We start from the raw sequence: 20,156 nt of genomic DNA, 5'->3' as shown, positions 1-20,156 counted from the left end.
ACCAGTAAACATTTTAACTGAGTGTCAAACATTTTGTCTGACACAGTAAAGTGTAATGTGATCTCTTTTATTAGGCTTATATAATACTTCACTCTCATCCTCTCTCACCACGTTCCGAATACAATCCTGTAATTACAACTAGGTGATATACCTACACAAGGTTATGTGAGGAAGGGGGTATGCAAGTGAATTAACACAAGAAGTATAGACTCCGATTTCTTGGCACAGATAATAACGTCTGACAATTTGTCTGTGTATCATTGTAGTAAAGAATCCACCCACGATACGTCATAATTCAAGATGTATTTCCTTGTGATGTCATCATATCGAACACGTGGAACAGTGCTACGTGGCTCAATCACGTGATATCATACGATTTATACGTCCATCGGATTCCGTTATGTATCGTAAGTTGCCAGCCACGTTGTTTATCATATAGTAGCTTGTACATACCAGCAAGGAAAATAGAAGGCATTACCTTGTAAATGATTGTGTAACGTTAAAGCAGTTAAGGTACTTTGAAATCATGCGTATGAAATGGGTAGTTCCTGGCTATGATCATTTAAAGTGAATTGCATCATTCCAACAGTTTACTGCATGAGTGATATTGTAACAAATAATATAATAATATGTGAAAAACCAGCCGATACTCATAATTAGCACATTAAGTACTGGTGCCACCTGTAACACATGTTTACCGTGTTACGAACACAAAGTAACGATTAATGATGCACGGTTGTGGGACTTGAACAGTAGTAACATGTGTTACACGTGGCATTAGTAGTTACTCTACTATATATGTGTTTGAAGTAAAGTAGGTACTGTACCGTTTGATTAGAGTCCACAACTCTCTTTAAACTACGCCAATTCGTCATTCCGAGAACGAAGAAATGCAATGTTCCGGTATACCCATAGGCTTACTGATAGCATAAAACGACTAGATACGACTTCATTTTCTAACCGCGTGTTAAAGAACTCGCACCCAATGGTTGGCACAGCAACTACAGTTATGTCCCACAACCGTTTATAAATAATTATCAGTAATAACTACTTTGTGTTAAAAACATTTGTTACAAGACATGAATAGTAGTTAATGTACGAGCCATGAATATCGGGTGGAAAAACAATATTATCGTTGTTGTTTTAACCAAATTATTGATAATTTTTAACACCCCAGTAAATAAGAACAAAACCACATCGTTAAATAGAAATACTCTATTCCGTGATAGGCCAGCAGAAATAACTATTCCTGTGATTCGTCTAATATCCGAAAGGTGCTGTTTGATATCGATATCTCACTATTCCAAGCGATTTGGTGTTAAAGTATGTTAATACGTTGAGAACGTCTTTTGCATGCATGATGTCCCATATCAGTAAACGACGGACAAACACGGTTCTTAGTGCTTATCATTTGCCTTCCACATTCGACTTAATATTTGTTAATTCGTAAAGATATGTGGCAAGCTTAAAACAATGACAATCTAGTCATTTAATTCAGTAACGGTCAATATACAGATAATTTGACATTTATTGTGTGGGATGTAAACAACCATTCTTATCCTTTCCTTGTGGTAAAATCGCGAGTTTTAAATTCTAACTAACGATTCGAGATAAAAGAGCTTCTAAGTGGACAAAGCACATATTTATCCTGTAATAATAATGACACTTACATTAAATACAGATGTCGATATGGGACATACTAGATTGCATAACATAAATTATGGATCTTAAATATGACCGACTGATATATAACGTGGTGCAATTGGACATCCGTACGTATGAAGGTGCCTCCTTGTGTAACGATTTCACGTTCATTACTTCTGTCACTGTCTCAGAAGGTCAGCAAGTATCTCCTTTATTTTGTGCACCTTTTTTTTCTCTATTTCGTTTTGGATCAATGGCAGAACTTCGAAGCAAATGTTTTTTCGTCTTTGCGGTGTTGCTGCTTTTAAACTCAAATGGTTTTCGGGTAAGTCTCTAAAATATTAATAAAATGAAATTAATTTCTTCAAAGTAAAATTGAATTGATTTGTTTTACTTGTATAATTTTTTTCACTGATTTACAATTTGGTACTCAGTATTTCATTAACTTCAAATTAACAAATTCCTGCACTTCTTTCTACATATAAAATATAACAACGGTCTATCTGCGCTGACTTGTTACCTCGAGTATTTGTAGAGAATATTACGATTGGTGAGCTATCGGCTCTATTCAACTGTAACTTTTTTGAAATTGAGATATGTTTTTTTTTTGTAAATGTTGTGCGTTATCGAGCATTATTCTGCACACAATTATCTCTATTTATTACTTTATTGCATTTATTATCTTGCCCTTATATTTTCTGCTGATAGCCCCACTATTCGTACTGTCAATCCTGTATCATTAGTTGATACCTAATAATTATGAATTACATCATTGATTTTTTGAGAATCAAACAAACGCGTAAAAAGAAAATCTACAACAGAATTTTACTAGGCAGAACATCTCTCTTTGACATGTCTTTTTAGAGGCTTAACTATTAAAAATCAAGACGAATATCTTTGGAGAAGAACTTTGAAACATATATACAAAAAAATGTCTAAATGTTATCACTTATATATATCTCAAATTCGCTTAATTCTGTTTATAATACAACAAGTTTCTCGTCCATATTGAGTGCACAGCCGGTCTTGTAACGAGGGCATCAGGGTTTCAAAACCCTACATATGATTGAATATCCATTATCCTTTGCTAAGAAATATAACGTTATGATTAACTTGTGAACTAATCATTTGTTTATCAAAGAAAATATCGGATGAAATTTAAAATGCGAAGGTATAAAACAAGTAACAATGTCAAGAAAGGACTTGAGAAGTTATTCCTTCACGATGACAATTTGTTCCATCAATTCATAAAATAATTCATATTTTACGAATACAACATTTATCTCTCCGTCAAACTTACTGCCGAACTAGTATGATAAAATAAATAAAGTTCAGCTTTTGATTTTCTAAAAGAACAAATATGCATGCGGAAATGATAATTAAAGTTCTAAATAAGTTTAATTACTAAATTGCTATTTTTACAACGTTATACTGATATGATCAATATGTTGGATTTAGTATTCCGCAAAAAATAATTTCTTATACACAGAAGTTTAATATGTCAAAACTAAAGTATTGATAGGTTTTTCGTGTACATAAAAATATCAGCTTTACGCAAATTAATTATTGTTTTTTTAAACGAGCTAAGAAAACCTCAGTATTGTAACAGTTCATCGAAGAGCATTCAAAACACTTTAAAATTGGCTTATCACGAAATTGTTAATATGTTTAGTAATACAATTTATAACTGACAACAACTTGGATATTTGCTCGCTGGGCAGGTATCTGTAAACCATGACACAATTAACGCATTAATGTAACATACTCTTCAATACAGGCAAGTACGTACGAATATATATTGATCAGTTCATCATAAAAAATACCCAAGAGGAAATAGAATGTATCTTAAAATGATCAACAACTATTTTATTTGTCAAACATCTCCAGAACACCTTATATTTGATTTAGGTAATTTGGCAATCAATATTTAAAAGCCAAGTATCACCGTTTTATACTAGCATTATACTGAAACATCGTCTCTATTAGTGTACAAAAGTTTATCTTAATAATTATGTAGCTCATAGTGAAACTTTTTTTTTCATAACCAAGCAATGTAAATATATGTATAATATAAATCATAATATTCCTTCTTAAAACGTATTAACCTCCTAATTTCAATCGTTCCCCTTACTATTTTGCGGGTTAAAGTAACACTGTATGTTCTCCAATGATTTGTTTTCCCTCTGGCGGTCATAGCATCGTATTACACATGTATCTGTTAAAAATGTATTTGATTCGGTCATGTGCGTTAACCATGGGAATGATTTTTAACGCATGTCAATGTAATAATCATCAACTAAATGTGAATATTTAAATAGTCGACATACATGTAAGAATTTTGCACGAAACTTTCCGTTAAGAATACAAATAGAGTACGACAATTATAGACTAAATGTTATGAAAAGTGATAGGAAATAAAGTATAAATAAAAATAATCAATGTGAAAAGTTTTTAGTTTTGAAATTGTGACGGTAGCATCAGAAAGTGCGTCTACTAACCGACAATAAGAAAGAAAGATTCATGCTAAGAAAGTTTTTTTTTTTAAAGTTTTACCAAAACAATGTCACGAAAAAGTAGAACAGCAACACAGACTTGTTCATTAACTTTTCTCAATCATCCCAGACAAAAACATAAATAAATGTATATATCTCCTCGCTGTGTGTTTCCGTTGTAAAGTTCCTGATTCTGTTTTTTAAAAGAACAAAACTGTAGAAATGTTGTCATTTATGATTCAGAACTATTTTCCCACGTTGTCGACAACACAGGCTTGAAGCCATCATATCCTCGTTTCTTCATGCAAAGTCTTTCATTAAAACTATTGAACACTTTACCATACAACACGTGATCACGTAGACAAGAACGGCTATTTTTCAAAATCGTGTTGTTGTTATTGAGTCTAGACGAGGTTTTACTGCCAAGAATTTTCAAAATGGATATAAATTTACACAAACTCTATAAATTGTTTCACAAGAAACCTAAACGGTCTTGTAACGAGAGCATATGGGTTTCAAAACGCTACATATGATTAAGTATCCATTAACCTACGCTAGGAAAAATGACTTTATGGTTAACTTGTTAACCAATAATTTGTTAATCAAAGAAAATATCGCATGAAGCTTAAAATAAAAATGTATAGAACAAGTAACAATATCATTAAACAACTTGTGAAGTTATTCCTTCACGATGACAATTTGTTCTGTCGATTTATAAAAATTTTCATATTTTCCGGATACAAAATATATCTCTCCGTCAAAATGACTGCCCAACTAGTATGAAAAAATAGATCAATTTTAGCTTTTGATTTTTTAAAGAATAAATATGCATACAGAAATGATAAATAAACTTTTGAATCAGTTTAATATCCAACTTGCTATATTTACAACTTTATACTGATATTATCAATCTGTTGGATTTAATATTTGAAAGAAGCATAATTCCTAATAAACAGACGTTTAATATGTGAACATAATGTAATGATGGGTTTTTCGTGTACATAAAAATGGCAGCTTTACGCAGTGTAGCTTAAATGTTTTCTTTTTTTTACAAAACGAGCTAAGAAAACCTCAGTATTGTAACAGTTTATGTTTGCAATATTTAACAACCAAGTTTACACTACAAAAACAGTACTAGATCAATTCAAAATTAGAGAATTCCAAGCACTTTCAAATTCTCGTTCTCAAAAGTGTTAATATGTTAAGTATTACAATATATGTATATCTGACAACAACTTTCAAATTTGTCCTCTGTGCAGGTATCTGTAAAACATAACAGAATAGACGCATTTATGTAATACACTATTCAAAACAGGCACGTAGGCCTACGAACGAATAAATATTGATCAGTTCATCATGCAAATACACAAGAGGAAACGAATGTATCTTACAAGGATCAACAATTATTTGCCAAACATCCCCAACACACCTTATATTTGATACAGGTAATTAGGCAACCAATATTTGTAAGCAAAGTAACCCCTTTTTTGTACTAGCTCAATACTGAAACATCGTTTATAATAGTTTGATGTACAAAATGTTTATCTTAATAATTCTGTATTTTGTCTTGAAACTTTTTTTTTCATGACCAAGCAATGTCAATCTTAATACTCCTTCTTAAAATGTATCAACCTCTTAATTTTAATTGTTTCCCTTACGATTTTCCGGGTTAAGGTAACACTGATTGTTCTCCAATGTCTTATTTCCTTCTGGCGATCATTGTATTGTATTACACATGCATCTGTTAATAATATTTTCGATTCGGTCATGTGCGTTTATCATATGGATGATTTTGACGCTACCAATGTAATAATCATCAACTAAATATAGTTATTCCAATAGCCAACATGTTTGTAACAAGTTTGCACGAAACACCGCTTTAAAACTAAAAATAAAGTACGAAAATGTTAACCTAAATGTTATGAAAAGTGATAAGAAATTGAGAATAAAGTATAATACAAAAAAGTCACTGTGAAACGTTGTTAGTTTTGAAATTTTGCCTATAACATCAGAAAGATCGTCGACTAACCCACAATAATAAAAAAAGATTCATTCCAAGATTTTTTTTTTTTAATTGTACCAAACCAATGTCAAGATAAAGGAAAATAGTAAACAGACTTGTTTATTAACATTACTCAATCATCCCAGACAAAACAATGAATAAATTCGTATGCCTTCACGCTTTGCGTTTCCGTTTTAAATTTCCTGATTCTGTTTTTTAAAAGAACAACACTGTAGAAAGGTTATAATTTATGATTCAGAGCTTTTTTTGCCACGTTGTCGACAAGACAGGCTTGTATCAATCATTTCCTTGTTTCTTCCTTGCAAAGTCTATAATTTAAAAAAATATGGAAAATGTTACCATACAACACGTGATCACGTAGACAAGAACGGCTATTATTCAAAATCCTGTTGTTTTGAGGGAATCCAGATGATGTTGATTGCCAAGAATTTTCAAAATGGATATAACTTGACAGAAAATCTATAGATTGTTTTACAAGAAGTTATATTTGAAATTTGATGTGGTTGTTGAACAGTTACCTATCATTTCCTTTAAAGTTAACAGATATCGTTTACTCTAACACTTAGATTTTATAATAAATACTTTGACAAAAATATCGTTTTAGAGAAGAATTTTTGCACGACTGGTATATCATTAGCTTCTTTCTCCCAACATACTTAATTAACGAGTTATCGGATAATCTCAGCACGTGTAAACCAGGTAAGAGTTGTCGTGAACCAATGAACAAATAAAATACTAACTAATTCTAATGTGTTATATTCAATAGGATAAATGTGATGTTTTACTGAATTAGACGGATCAGGCATTTTATGCAATATATCTGAATTATTTCCTCCTTCAATGTAGTATCTTACTTTCTTTCATACAAAGCTTTGCGTACAGGCGTCAAATGACACTTCCTTTTATATCAAGGGAAGAAAAGAAAAATATGTGTCGTTATGATATTATGTGTTATCCTTGATTTAGGATACCTCAGAGAATTACGCCAACGAAAGGTAAAAAACAAATATTCATGCACGTTTTGTTATAAACAAGGATGTGTTTTCATGGGAGCTGGGTTCACGGGGATGTTGTGGGGGTTTCAAGAATGGTGTTCTGTCTTAAATAGATACAGTACACGTAAAGTTGCCAAAAGAGTATCCGCTTTTGCTGATGTAGACAAAGGGTAATCAAAACAGTTTTCGTTATGGATACGCTAACTTGTCTTTTTTATTATACATGAGGTTATTTTGATTGAGCGTGAATCGTCATACATGTGTTACACTTTGCCCAAATATTTTCTACTCCGATCTTAAACTTGTTTTTTTTATTTATAAAATTATAAAATATTACTTTTTCAATGTTTTTGTAGGTTACAGATAACTCTGCTTAATGTGTGTACATTGAAAGCCTTAGTTATTGCATACGTTCTGAGTACAATATTTCTAAAAATATCGACATATTTTCTATGAGCAAAACGTTGTTGTCGCAAAAAGTTGTTGCAACAGTTGTAGCTTTCAGGCGAACGAATGTTGACAATTAGCTTCAGTAGCTGGGGCGTAAAACGTATACGTGTTTTGTGATGTTGAAGACAAAAAGATATATTGTGTTGTTGATGCTTGTCCAAGTCAATCAAGTGGCTTGTACGTATTGAAACAAACAATACTCTTCTTCACAACGGATGAATTTTCAATTGTGGTTGCTCTATTTTTGGGCATATTTTCAAAACTTGGCTATTTTCAAGCTTTTGAGGGTAAATTGCACGTTGTCCCAGTGTATAAGTACTTCATTAGCATAATATATCAAGTTTCCCGCTATAGATAATTGCACTTAACTTACTATACGAACACCACTAGGATAATGCTGATGTTTGTACTTTTAATTTTCTTTCAATTATATATTGTAGGTTTTTTTTCGTTTTCTCATATAATATGTCATTTACATTTCAATTAGCATAATGCACAGGAAATTATTACTTTCATCTGCTTATCGTAGTTATGATCGTTTAATTAAGTTAGTGTATGGTGACTTATGATTGTTTTATGTATAGTAATGATAAATAAGAAGTATTAGAAGACATGCAAACAGACATATAATCATATTTTGAAACAATTAAAGCTATTCAATAAAACCTACTTTTATATAAGCTATGCTTATAAGCAGTAAAATCAATGTTAAAGAAATATTAAGATTGCGAAACATTCTATTACTGCTTAGATTTTGGAATGTGAAATTTTCTTTCCGTTCTTATCATCTTTTTCGATAATAATTGTCAAGTTGGAAATAGTTCATTTATTTGAATCAAAAGCGAAATCAGATTGTATTTTAAGAGGCTATTCAATTCTATTTTGTATATTTAAACTTAAAATGATAGTATATGTTAAAATGAAGGTGTAATAGATAGGCGTATGGCCTGTTTTTTGTGATACATTGACCTTCGTACAACCTTCTTCACTCGATATTGTTTCTTCAGAATGTACTTTGCTTAATCGTACATTTCCTTAATTTTTTGTTACCTCAGATATCGTCAAGCACAAGAGTCAACGATTCAAGTAAGTTTTCGTTCTGTAAGGGTAACGGTTAATATAAACTTCCGAAAGCTAACCAATTAACATAAATTTGTTATCTAAATCATAATTTGGAAAAAGTTTAATATAGAAAAGAACCATCTAGATGTACTTCATATGTGGTACTTTCTCCTATTTCAATTTGTAAGATAAATAATAATTTACAATTCTCAATAATTTCCTTGCACTGTGTATTGAAGTAGTTTTAGCGCTGATTGGGGTAAATTATAGATACTCAGCGATAATAAAACTGAAAGAAATACAAGTCATTAGTCAATATTTATTTCAAGCAATAAAAATAGTTCAGATTATATTTATTCATATTTGTTAGTAATTTGTGCAAAGTAAGTTGGCCTGACGTTTCGATCCTAGAAGGATCTTCTTCAGAGGCTAAATGGCAAGTAACAGTAACAGAAGGGACAAAACACGCACTTTGTTTAGACTTTGTATACTGTAGGCTTGTTCAATAATTTGGCACTTTCAAATCCCAGTTCAGTGTTGATAAACCTTAGATTGTTGTAAGCTGAAAATAGGTCCAAATCATACCCTCTTGTCGAGGAAAGCTATTACTAATCATGTTTGCTTCTGTGACCATGTCGTCACAGATTCACGGTAGTTCTTTGCGTCAGATTTTCTTTTCAAATAAAATATACTTGCTTATATTAGTCTCTATGAATATTAGCCGAAAATGTTTGAATACCTTTTTTATGGTTCATGGTAGTTACCACGTCATGTTTACTGTGTAGTTAAAACAAATCTATTGCAATGTAGCCATATATTATATTTCTCTTGAAATAATTCTTAACATATGGAACTGTACCTGCAACAGTTTTACGATCTTCTTCTTCTTTACAATATTTTGGTGCTAGACTTGCAGTATTTTCTATTCCAAACTCCGGAGTATCCAAGGGATTGTCATGAAGTACTTAACCAATGCTCTTCTACCAACGCCAAATCCGGTGTATACCTGATTAAACCTGACCAGTATCCGGAACCATTTCAGACATATTGTGATCAAAACACTACATCTGGAGGTTGGACAGTAAGTAAACTATTTCAAGACGCGAACACTTACAATCACATACATTACCCTCCGAGACACACTTTATAGGACACATTGGCATTTTCAGTCCATTTTAGTTTTACATTGTGTTTGGTGATATACCTTGTACGAGGTATGTTTATTTGAAGCCGAATATCAAAACAAAACTACTCAGTGTAATTACATTGACTTTTCGTACGATTAGAGAACTTGTTTTCTGTGCACACCTATAGTAGTGTTCTAAATATGTATAAACATAATATACAACACAATATCACAAATGTGTTCTATCCTATTCGTACTTGATGTGAGCCGCACGTATTGGCTATACGGTTTAGTTCATAAGATAATGCAACGTATATCCGTTAGTTGTCTACCTATCTTTTGAATTCTTCAGGTCATACAACGACGTCTTGATGGATCCATCGGTTTTAATCGAACCTGGGACGAATACAAAAACGGAATTGGTTTCTTAGGCAGTGAATTTCTGATTGGTAATGAAAAGTTAGCTCACTTGATAAACCAAAAGAGGTACCAGCTGCTCATCGAGCTAGAGAATTATGCAGGCCAGTCATATTCCTTGACATACGACAACTTTCGCATTGCCGATGAATGGGGGAATTATTCTATAACAAGTCTTGGTGTTGTCGAAGGAATAACAGGTTAGACTTTTTTTTAAATGATTTTCTCCATACTTTTGTAGTCAAAACGAAAATTAAAGAATGCAGAAAGAAAAGTTCCAATGGAGGAAATGATTATGATACACAACAATATTTATAGATTCCCATAGTCGAATACTTGAAATTGTCATATTATTTTGCATGTGTGACATAAATAAGAATAAGTTGAATGAGCCTTAATTTAATTATAAAAAATCCCGCTTACATTTAATCCTATGTTAACAATAAGCAATTCTTCTGAGCGGCCAGAGCATTACGTTGGTAACACGATGATCTAATAACGTAATGTCACAACAGCGAGTTAACACTTCAAGCTAGGATTAACTGGTTGTGGAATTAATTTCCGCAGATTTACCCATTACCTGGTGCTCATCCAACAAGGATAATTATGACAATACATGTGAAAGAACTTGTGAGAATCCGAATGATTGTGTCATACCGAATCCAGCGGATCCAGAGAGATGTCTTTGTCCAGAAAACCACATGGTGCTTGGAGACAACTGCATACCTCAAGAGCAATGTGGCTGTTACGTCGAAAAAGAAGGCGTCGTATTAGCAGTAAGTTTATTTGATGCCGTTCACAAGTCTTAATATATAACATGAAAAGTACACTTTAACATAAAATCTTGGATTTCAATTGATTGACCTTACTTTTTATTTTATATGTTATTAATTCTCATGATTATTGATGATATAGATTTTCACTTCTATTTCGGTTTTACCTGTTCTTGCAAAAGTCTTCTAATTGAGACCTAGCAAAATACAAGGCATCCAAAACAATTACACCCAGAATGATGAACTTTACCTAACATATATAAAACGCTCACGACCATTTAATAGTAGAAATTCAGTTTTACTCCAAGAGCGTTATCAAGCGTTGTACCAAATAAATATTGATTTTACTTTCACTGAAATATGTCGTTTAACATTTATCATTCCCAGGAAGGTGAATCATACATTAATTCTGACTGTTCCTTACGGATAACTTGCAACAGTAACAACTTGACAAGTGAGAGTTACAGTTGTAGCGCAGACGCAACCTGCGAGGAGCGGAATGATGTCCGTAGATGTTACTGTAACGAATGGTTAGAAGGCGATGGTCTCACATGTACCCGTAGTGGACCGATAGATTGTTCTGATCTGTACGCAGCAAACAGAACAAATAACGGAGCATATACCATTTATCCCGCTGGAAGTTCTGGTTTTGAAGTTTATTGTGAAATGTCTAGTGGTGGTTGGACAGTAAGTTTTAACTATTGAAAAAAAAAACTTTACCATGTTAACTGTTTATTTTCGCATATAACAGGACTTCGTTCACTAACATTTTAATTAAATAAATAAATTATTTGATTAAATTGATCCATCTTCCTATCGCTTAACTCCAATCGGATGTTAACCTTCACCAGTTAATTTACTTAAATTAATGTAGTACAAATGAGATCTTTCATATATTACTCACCTCCAACCGATAAACTCTTTGATTCTCATTCTAGATTTTGCAACGACGTACAAGTAGCTCCGTCAACTTTTATCAAAACTGGAATGAGTACAAAAACGGTTTTGGAATTCTCACAGGAGACCATTGGATTGGCAACGACAAAATATACAGTTTGACAAAACAAACAAACACAAACTACGAACTTCTAATAGAAAAGACAAACACGGAAGGATCAACATACCACAGCCGATATTCATCTTTCAGTATCAGTAACGAGGGAGACAAATACCAATTATCATTGGGTGACTACGATGGAAATGCTGGTATGTATTGTGCTTAATGTCAATTATACGCAGACTTGTAGTTATTACGTAATATCATTCTAGTACCTGTAGTCATAATCACACTCTAGGATTTGTAATCTTACATATTCTCAGGTCAGGTTATAAATCTAGTGTTGATACCAATGTAGAACTGTATTAGACGTCGAGTTTAGAGTCCCGTGCGTATTGCTCATTGTATAATTTTCTTTGCACTTTAGCACGTGTTGGTAAAATGATATATTGTTGTAACATCATGATATATCATATCAACAACTATTATATAGTTAGTAGCGTCTGCTTTCTCGCAATTTCACCCAGACCTTGTCGGGCTTAAAACGTAAAGAAATTATAACCATTCTGGAAACCTAAGAACTGCTGCAGCATTTTAGCTTACTTTGTGATTGAAATATGTTATTAAACAGTGAATTAAATTAGTTTCTTTAAAAAACGACTTTATCATTTTCAAACAAAAGAAAATTAAGTTTCATTTGACCATGCAATATTTTTTCATTACATTGATTGAAAGGCCAATGATATTACAATAATAACAACAAAAGTATCAAATAATTCGGACATTTTTTAAGAGATCAGTCGAGACGAATTTTACGTGTTACATTCTTAAAGAGCATTTCTTGCCGTATTTCTTATCGTTAGAAATGTTTAATCATATGGTAAACTATTAGTTTGTTGATATCATATTAAATTAATCCGTCAGTATGAAATATAAGACGTTATCACGAGAGAAGATAATGACATGAATGATACAATCAAACACTTTAATTCTTTCACTCTTATTTGAACACCTAGCATATATTGAACAGTCAAAACTATACATTTTACAAAATGCCGAATGTGAACACTTCAACAAATGCACCGTTTACATTTCTGTTAATCTGTCACTCACAACTATATTATCTGTCACTCACAACTATATTATTATATTATATTATTTAATATTTGTCGAAGGGAAATAAATAATAATATAAATACAATATTGACATTAAGAAATATATTTTCATAATTAACGATGTTTTCAAATGAGGTCCCAGACGAATTGACAGAATTGGAACCGCTCCAGTTAAATTCGCAAACTTGACTCCTTTGTTCAATATTGTAAACTTACGATAATTTAGAACTCGTATATGAAACCACAAAAAAATATAACGTAAGCCCAACTTAAACGAACAAAATAACAAACGCAATTATAACCGGCAACTATAGCAAACGAACCTAAAGTGACTTAATAATGTCCAGTATATATAAAAAGGAAAAAAAACTTCGTATTTTACAAGAAAATACCTTCATTCAGTATTTGCTAATTTCCTTCCAGGTAACAATGCTATGGGAGCAAATTCAGGGCATCGGTTTAGTACGCACGATCAAGACAACGATGGATCGAGTACCTTCGACTGCGCAGAAAAACACCGAGGTGGCTGGTGGTATGCAGACGATAGTAGCACGGGCTCTACCAGCAACTGCTACTCATTCAGCAACCGCGTGGCTACTGGTGGATACGAGTACTCTGACTGTTATTGTTGTTATGATTATTATTATTGTTGTTATCATTATTATTATTATTACTGTTATAATTATTATTATAATTATTATTATCATTATAAATGTTATAATTGTGATGGCTGTAGTGGTAATTACCGTTATAGAAGTTGCCGAAACAAAAACCCGGTCTATGCGACAACTTTCTATTCCTGTGGCTACTCCAATCTGAATGGTGACTACTCATACAACGATAACCGCGGTATCTTCTGGACGAATCTTCACGGTTCTGATTGCGGTATAACAGCAACAACAATGAAAATACGGCCAAGTCAATGATCAAAGTAGTGGATTTGAAGTCTTCAAGGTAACAAGGACAGGAAACGGTTGGCGATATAATAGCATATATTAAACAAGGAAGTACATATCGAAGCTAGTGGAAGTTTGCATATTTAAAAGATGGAGGTGAAGGAAAGAGACACTACTTAGCCTTCCAATGCAATCCAAGGCAAACTATCAAACGACGGAAAAACAATTTAAGAGGGGTACAACAATCACAGGAAACTCGATGGCATTCGATAATTTGTCCAAAGTTTTCCAAAATGGAATTGAATTCGATTTTTCTTAAATGTTATTAGTAATGATGTCACTGAGAATACTAAGAAGTGATGCAAATAAAATATATTAAAAAAATACATCAGTTTACTGACCAGTAATATTCCTTTCCAAAAGTTGCGATTATATTGAATAAACACAAGTGACAATGTTATGACATCGCCTAACTATGAACGATATCTTATACGTTTCGATTTACTTTCTGGGTTGTTTATGTAATATGTTTGAGAGAACAGTTCTACTGCCAGAGTAAAGCGCAATAGTTTATGCAGAAAGAACACAACCAACCGAAATCACCAGAATAATTGCCCTCTTATTCATGAATCAATATCTTAACATTGACACAATTAGATGATACATTTGCTTACTAAAATGAAAGAAGCGTTTACATGCACACGAAGTTGATCATATATAACCAGGGTTCTGGGAGACTCCTTTAATTAGATATTTGCCAAAGGTACGTATTCAACCAGACTCACTAACTTACCATTAATCTGCATAACTTTCATTCTTTCTAACTCATCTCCATGTAAGAATATGATGTAGTGATTGTTCATTTTGTCATCTGCTTGATTGTCCCGACTCTAGAAATTATCGTTCTCCGAATTCCTAGTTAAGTGCGATAACCACCTGATCATCCCCACGAACCCCAGCACATATTTAAAGCGTACTACTGTATTTGAAATATAACACATATGAGTGATATTCCGACATGAATCCCCTTGAGACTTACAAATTCAAAGGAGAGTGTCATCTTCAAGAATTTCACAGAAATTGGAGGGCATAGGTGGGGAGGTGGGGGGGGGGCACGGGATGACAGTGGCCTATGTATTCCGTCTTCACATCCCTGGTATTCAACATTAGATAATGGAGTCTTGTTGTTTATTCAAAGAACTTGCGGGGTTCATCTTTAAGATTACAACAATGTCAAACACGTTATTTTCAAAGTGACAAAAGGTACACTTTGATCTATGGAAAGTGGTCCTTTGTCGGCCCTTTTGTAAACATTGGATCCTTAGTTTTTCTTTCACAGTACTGGAAAGAGAGTGTCGCACCATTTTCGACCCTGTGGATAATTCGTAAAGAGGGCAAAACTACAAGCCAGACGAGATGACTAATATAAGAACACAAGGAAATATCTAAATTACCTTGATTTCGAAATAACATAACAAATGGATAATGTAAAACTGGCAAAACATTTTATTAAATGAAGTTTTGTTTTCGCGCTGAAAACCGTGGAGTTTCCCTCTACTTTCATTTTCCTGAATACATTTCAAGTAATTTCTAAATAGGAAGGATTAAAGTAAAACTTGAGATAAAATCAACAAAAACATTCAAAAATAAAAAGGAAACAAGTGCGGTCTTTATAAATATAAAAAAACAATTGTTAGAAAACATCAAATAAACAAGTTTAGAGTGTAGAAAGATTATAAGAAAGGCTCTTCTGTCTATATTTGTCACCGACAGCAACCCACCCGCTCTTTCCAGCACCTATACCAGTGAAATATGACTCGGATCTCTCTGAAATACCATAGCGTTGTGTTCATTTATGGATGCCAATTACTACAACGAAAAGAAAATACTAGTTTAAATAATCTATAGTTGCTTTTCCCTTAATATTTTCAAGCAATATCCAATAACCTAGAACAACTATTATAAATGAAGAAAGAGATACATAAAACTGACGTATTATCCTTACCGTCATATAATTGCTGGTTCGTATGGACAGAATTGTTATCAATCAAATATTGTTGGTGATGTACATACATGTTTAAAGATTCCGTAGTAATTCTACTTCAAATCGGCTGAAAGAGAGAGAGAGAGGGACTGTGGATGCAACGCCGTCGCACCATTTAACTTCATGGGCCCAACATTCTTATTTTAACGTTATACGTAGACGGTGAACAGCTACCATGAAAACCGTTACGCCCTAATTATACGGTTGATCGCTACGTAATGGCCTGCTTTCGGGATTAAATGGTATAATCAGAGACAAAGGCAATCAGATCAGTCGTAGTGACTACGCCAAAGGTTACCCGTTTTATGCCTTTGAAATGACACCTGACCTAGCTAGCGGAGGCCTCTTTAATTTCGGTAAAAGGATAATGTGCGTCTTGAAATGCAATTTGAGTACGCCCTGAGCAGAAGTGTGAGCGTGTTTGTATACGCTGAATATGACGTTGTGATAGTAGTGGTTAAACTCGTAACGTATTCATAGACAATTAACCCTCTTTTCTAGAACCGTCATTAATACAAAACAATCAAATAAAAGGAACCCGGGAAGTAATTGGGTGGCAATTTTCGTTAGAGTTGAGCAATTTTTTTTTTACTCCTTTGGACGTCTTATTTCTGGCATTTCATATTGCCAGAATCATTTTAATAAGAAGTGTGCGTGGTTGTCAGGATTAAATTATTCGTAAGCTAAAATGACGGTAGCTCCCATGAGAAAATTGCGTATATTGTCCTTTTCATAGTCGATACATTTTTTCTTTATAATTAAGGTGATATTTGAAAACGGATTCATATCTCTCAATATATCCGGAAGTACCAATATACGCCTGAGAGGGTTGTGCATTGCTATGGGGAATACCAGCCAGCTGTTATGGAGATGTCTGTGGTCCTCTCTAAAATCATTTTGTTGAGGGTCTCCCGGTCGGAATTGGAGGCAAATCTTGACCTATTTTACAAAAAGTTGATTATTTTATACCATATCATGATATCAAATGGGAACGATCAACGCATAAATGATTGGTTTTCTAAAAAGAAATCATCATAGAGATATGATGTTAATAGAAAGTTGATCACATGAAATATTTCTATGAGCTTTATCACAATGTTATTTAACTGTCAAAGGAAACGAGTAATATCACACATTACATCGTGTAATTTAAAAGCCCTAGAGACAAAACCCAAGTCTCAAATTTGGCAAAACAGATGCATCCAGAGCAAGTCAAACGTGTATGCAGGAAGCGTTTGCAGATTCTACCAAGGAACCATACGGATACCTTGTCATCAATTTACAGCCTTATACGCCCACGGATGTTCGTTTTCGTACAAACACTTTACACATGAGACCCAATATGTTTGCGTACCCAAGTGATACAAGCCAACAAAATCTGATAAAACATAGAAACATAGTTCTAAAACTTTTCTTTGTGAACTGAAGCGCCACCATAGCACCAGCAACACGTCTGTTTAGAATCTTGCCCGTGAAATGGATTGTTTTCATCAAGATGTTCCCCTAAAAAGCGAAAGGTTTTCCTACTACACGTGGAGACCAAATTAAATTACCAGTTGATGTGAATGCGCCGCCAACGTGGTAAAAAAGGCAATGTACCGTTACCTCGCGTCCAAAAAGTCGAAATTGTCATGGTACAAGAAACATCTAAGGGATCTTTACATCAAACGCCTATCCAATAAAAAGCGCAAGGATGTATTAATAAAGATGGGATGTTTTTATTTTTGTTATTTTGATATTAAATATTAAATCACACTCATCACTGTACAACATTATCAATATATGTACATAGGTGGCGTAAACGACACTCGAAAATGATAAGATCTTTTTTTTAACTTATATTTGATTGACAATATACTTTTTCACATGAATATTCATATTTTTATCCTAGTTTTCAGTAACATCAATGCATTGTTTTAACAATCTAATAACTCAACCAAGTGTTTTTTTTTTAACTTCATATATGCAACAGAAGAACTCATGGCATTCAACACTAAAGGTCAAATTGTTAACACATTGTCAAAATAAAATTGGATGTTTTTGTTTTATATTGCATCTGGGGAATCGACCCAATGTCTTTGTCCTAGACAATATAGCGCAGTCACTTTAATTGATGGATCTCAACTATGTAAAAGGGTTAGTTAACACTTCAACGAAGAATCGATATACACCCTGGACTGATAATAGTGTTTGTTAACACGCTACAGCATACCAAATTCAGTTGATGTACCATTGTACCAATGTACCATTGTATAACTATAAGTGATGATATTTATTCAATAATCATGTTAAATTGTGCGTTTTCTTTCTTGACATAATATCACGTTTAGACTTGAACATTTTTATATAGGTAAATGAGTCTTTTTGTCGAAAATTGTCCAAATTTCCTCTGTTTATTGTTGCATCAGAGTATAATATTAACATCATATTTAATGAAGTATAGGCTAAGTGAAACACACTATGCACTAATTCTTAGTTTAATTATAAATTGCATTTCAATAATACACAACATTGAGGAATTATTATGTATGTCACACATAGACAAACGTACCAAGTTGCTTATTTTGTTTGCGCTTTTTCATGTATAACGTCAGAGTTTTTGTGTTATTAAGTCTAACAATTAAGTATATGAACAACATTTTTAATTGCCCTATCAAAGGAATGTTCTATGAAGCTGTAAATTGAATCAATGTAATTAGTTACACCAACATCCTATGATATATTTTATTAAAATAGGCCTTTGTAACTTTACGCTTTAACAGTGACTCGAAAATTCGATGGACGAAGTATTGTATCGCTTTAATAATTACTTACTGATTAACCTGCATTGGGTAAAATCAACACTGGTGACAGAATACGGGATCTGTCTGCAGCTTAGAAAAAGCTATTAACTAAACTTACCACGATTAATCGTATTAGCGATTAAAACTGCCACTCTTACGAACACGAACGAAGTAAGGTGGTTATCAGGAAAATGATATCAACATATACAACGTTCCAACAATGTAATCTAATTTTATAAATGATTAAATAAAAAATAAGGATATTGCTAACATATAGGTGAAAAAAAAATGTTTGAATAATCGTTTATCAATTCCACAAATAAGTATTTCATAAGGTATATGTTGTAAAGGTTGTCCCCGATCCATATACCCACCGGAATCAAATAGAGGGGGCTCTTCCAATTATATTTTGTTTAGAACTTTAACAGAACCATTTCCAACATCCCATATTCCTGACGTATCGCAATCCCACTCATCACTGTACAACTATATTATATATACAGAGGTTGCGTATACGACACTTGAAATCAAAACATCTTTATTCACATATATTTTAGTATGGTAATTGACAAATACGCATGAATATTTATTTTTATATCCTAGAATCGGTGAAATGCGATATGTTCGGTGACAGGAAATCGCAAGCAGTATGGGACGCCGAATATGTTATCACAAAATTGCTACCAGTAATCCAAAGTGATCTTAGTTGTGTTAGACGGTGAGACATAACACAAACATAATCAGGTGGAAATATTCTTAATGTCTTTGGAATGGTATTTCTTTATATTGATCGAAAAAGTTTTCAGTAACAATAATATGGTAAGGACTTTCATACTCTATCCCGTGCAGTAAAAATAAAAACACTAGACGGAATGGGAGAAAATGATGCAGAACACGAGAGAATTTTAAAAATATTCCGACAATGAGTTATTATTTTCGAATTTACTTAAATATTGCTAGATATGTGTTTGAATAAGCGCCTATCATTTATAAGTATTAGGCGATGGCTCCCCTCCGAAATGTCACAGTGATTATCGTTGAGACCGCCTACTTCCTTGTTGTATATAATATTACAATTAGATACACCAAATACATATGTTTGTATCATTTTGACCAAATCCTCATGTACTATACACCCATCGATATCATTCAGTGTAACTCACGGCATATATGCGAGTACAACCATTTCGTTGTTTCTTACTGCTAGTAAACACTTTATTTCAGTGTCAAACATTTTGTCTAACACAGTAAACATTAATGTGATTTCTTTTATTTGGCTTATATAATACTTCGCCCTGATCCTCTTTCACCACATTCCGAAGACAATCCTGTAATTAC

At 33.0% G+C, this 20,156-nt stretch overlaps 3 protein-coding genes across 3 annotated transcripts in view; 1 reads left to right on the top strand and 2 right to left on the bottom strand.

Moving 5' to 3' along the window:
- LOC139973996 (fibrinogen-like protein A) overlaps positions 1–20,156 on the bottom strand; it is a 162,059-nt gene that overhangs the window by 78,545 nt on the left and 63,358 nt on the right. The window lies entirely within an intron of this gene.
- The window catches only part of LOC139973989 (uncharacterized), a 128,673-nt gene that overhangs the window by 51,998 nt on the left and 56,519 nt on the right, over positions 1–20,156 (bottom strand). The window lies entirely within an intron of this gene.
- On the top strand, positions 1,792–15,832 carry LOC139973785 (uncharacterized). The gene is made up of 9 exons (XM_071980652.1): positions 1,792–1,969; positions 8,660–8,690; positions 9,575–9,747; positions 10,145–10,409; positions 10,777–10,985; positions 11,370–11,669; positions 11,921–12,188; positions 13,519–13,743; positions 15,765–15,832. The coding sequence occupies exons 1-9, from the start codon at positions 1,898–1,900 to the stop codon at positions 15,830–15,832; spliced, it is 1,611 nt and encodes a 536-aa protein (XP_071836753.1). The 5' UTR covers positions 1,792–1,897.

This window comes from Apostichopus japonicus, chromosome 9 (genome assembly GCF_037975245.1).
Source record: "Apostichopus japonicus isolate 1M-3 chromosome 9, ASM3797524v1, whole genome shotgun sequence".
Lineage (NCBI taxonomy): Eukaryota > Metazoa > Echinodermata > Holothuroidea > Aspidochirotida > Stichopodidae > Apostichopus > Apostichopus japonicus.
Note: the sequence above shows the minus strand (reverse complement) of the source record. Positions and strands in the feature narration are given on the sequence as shown.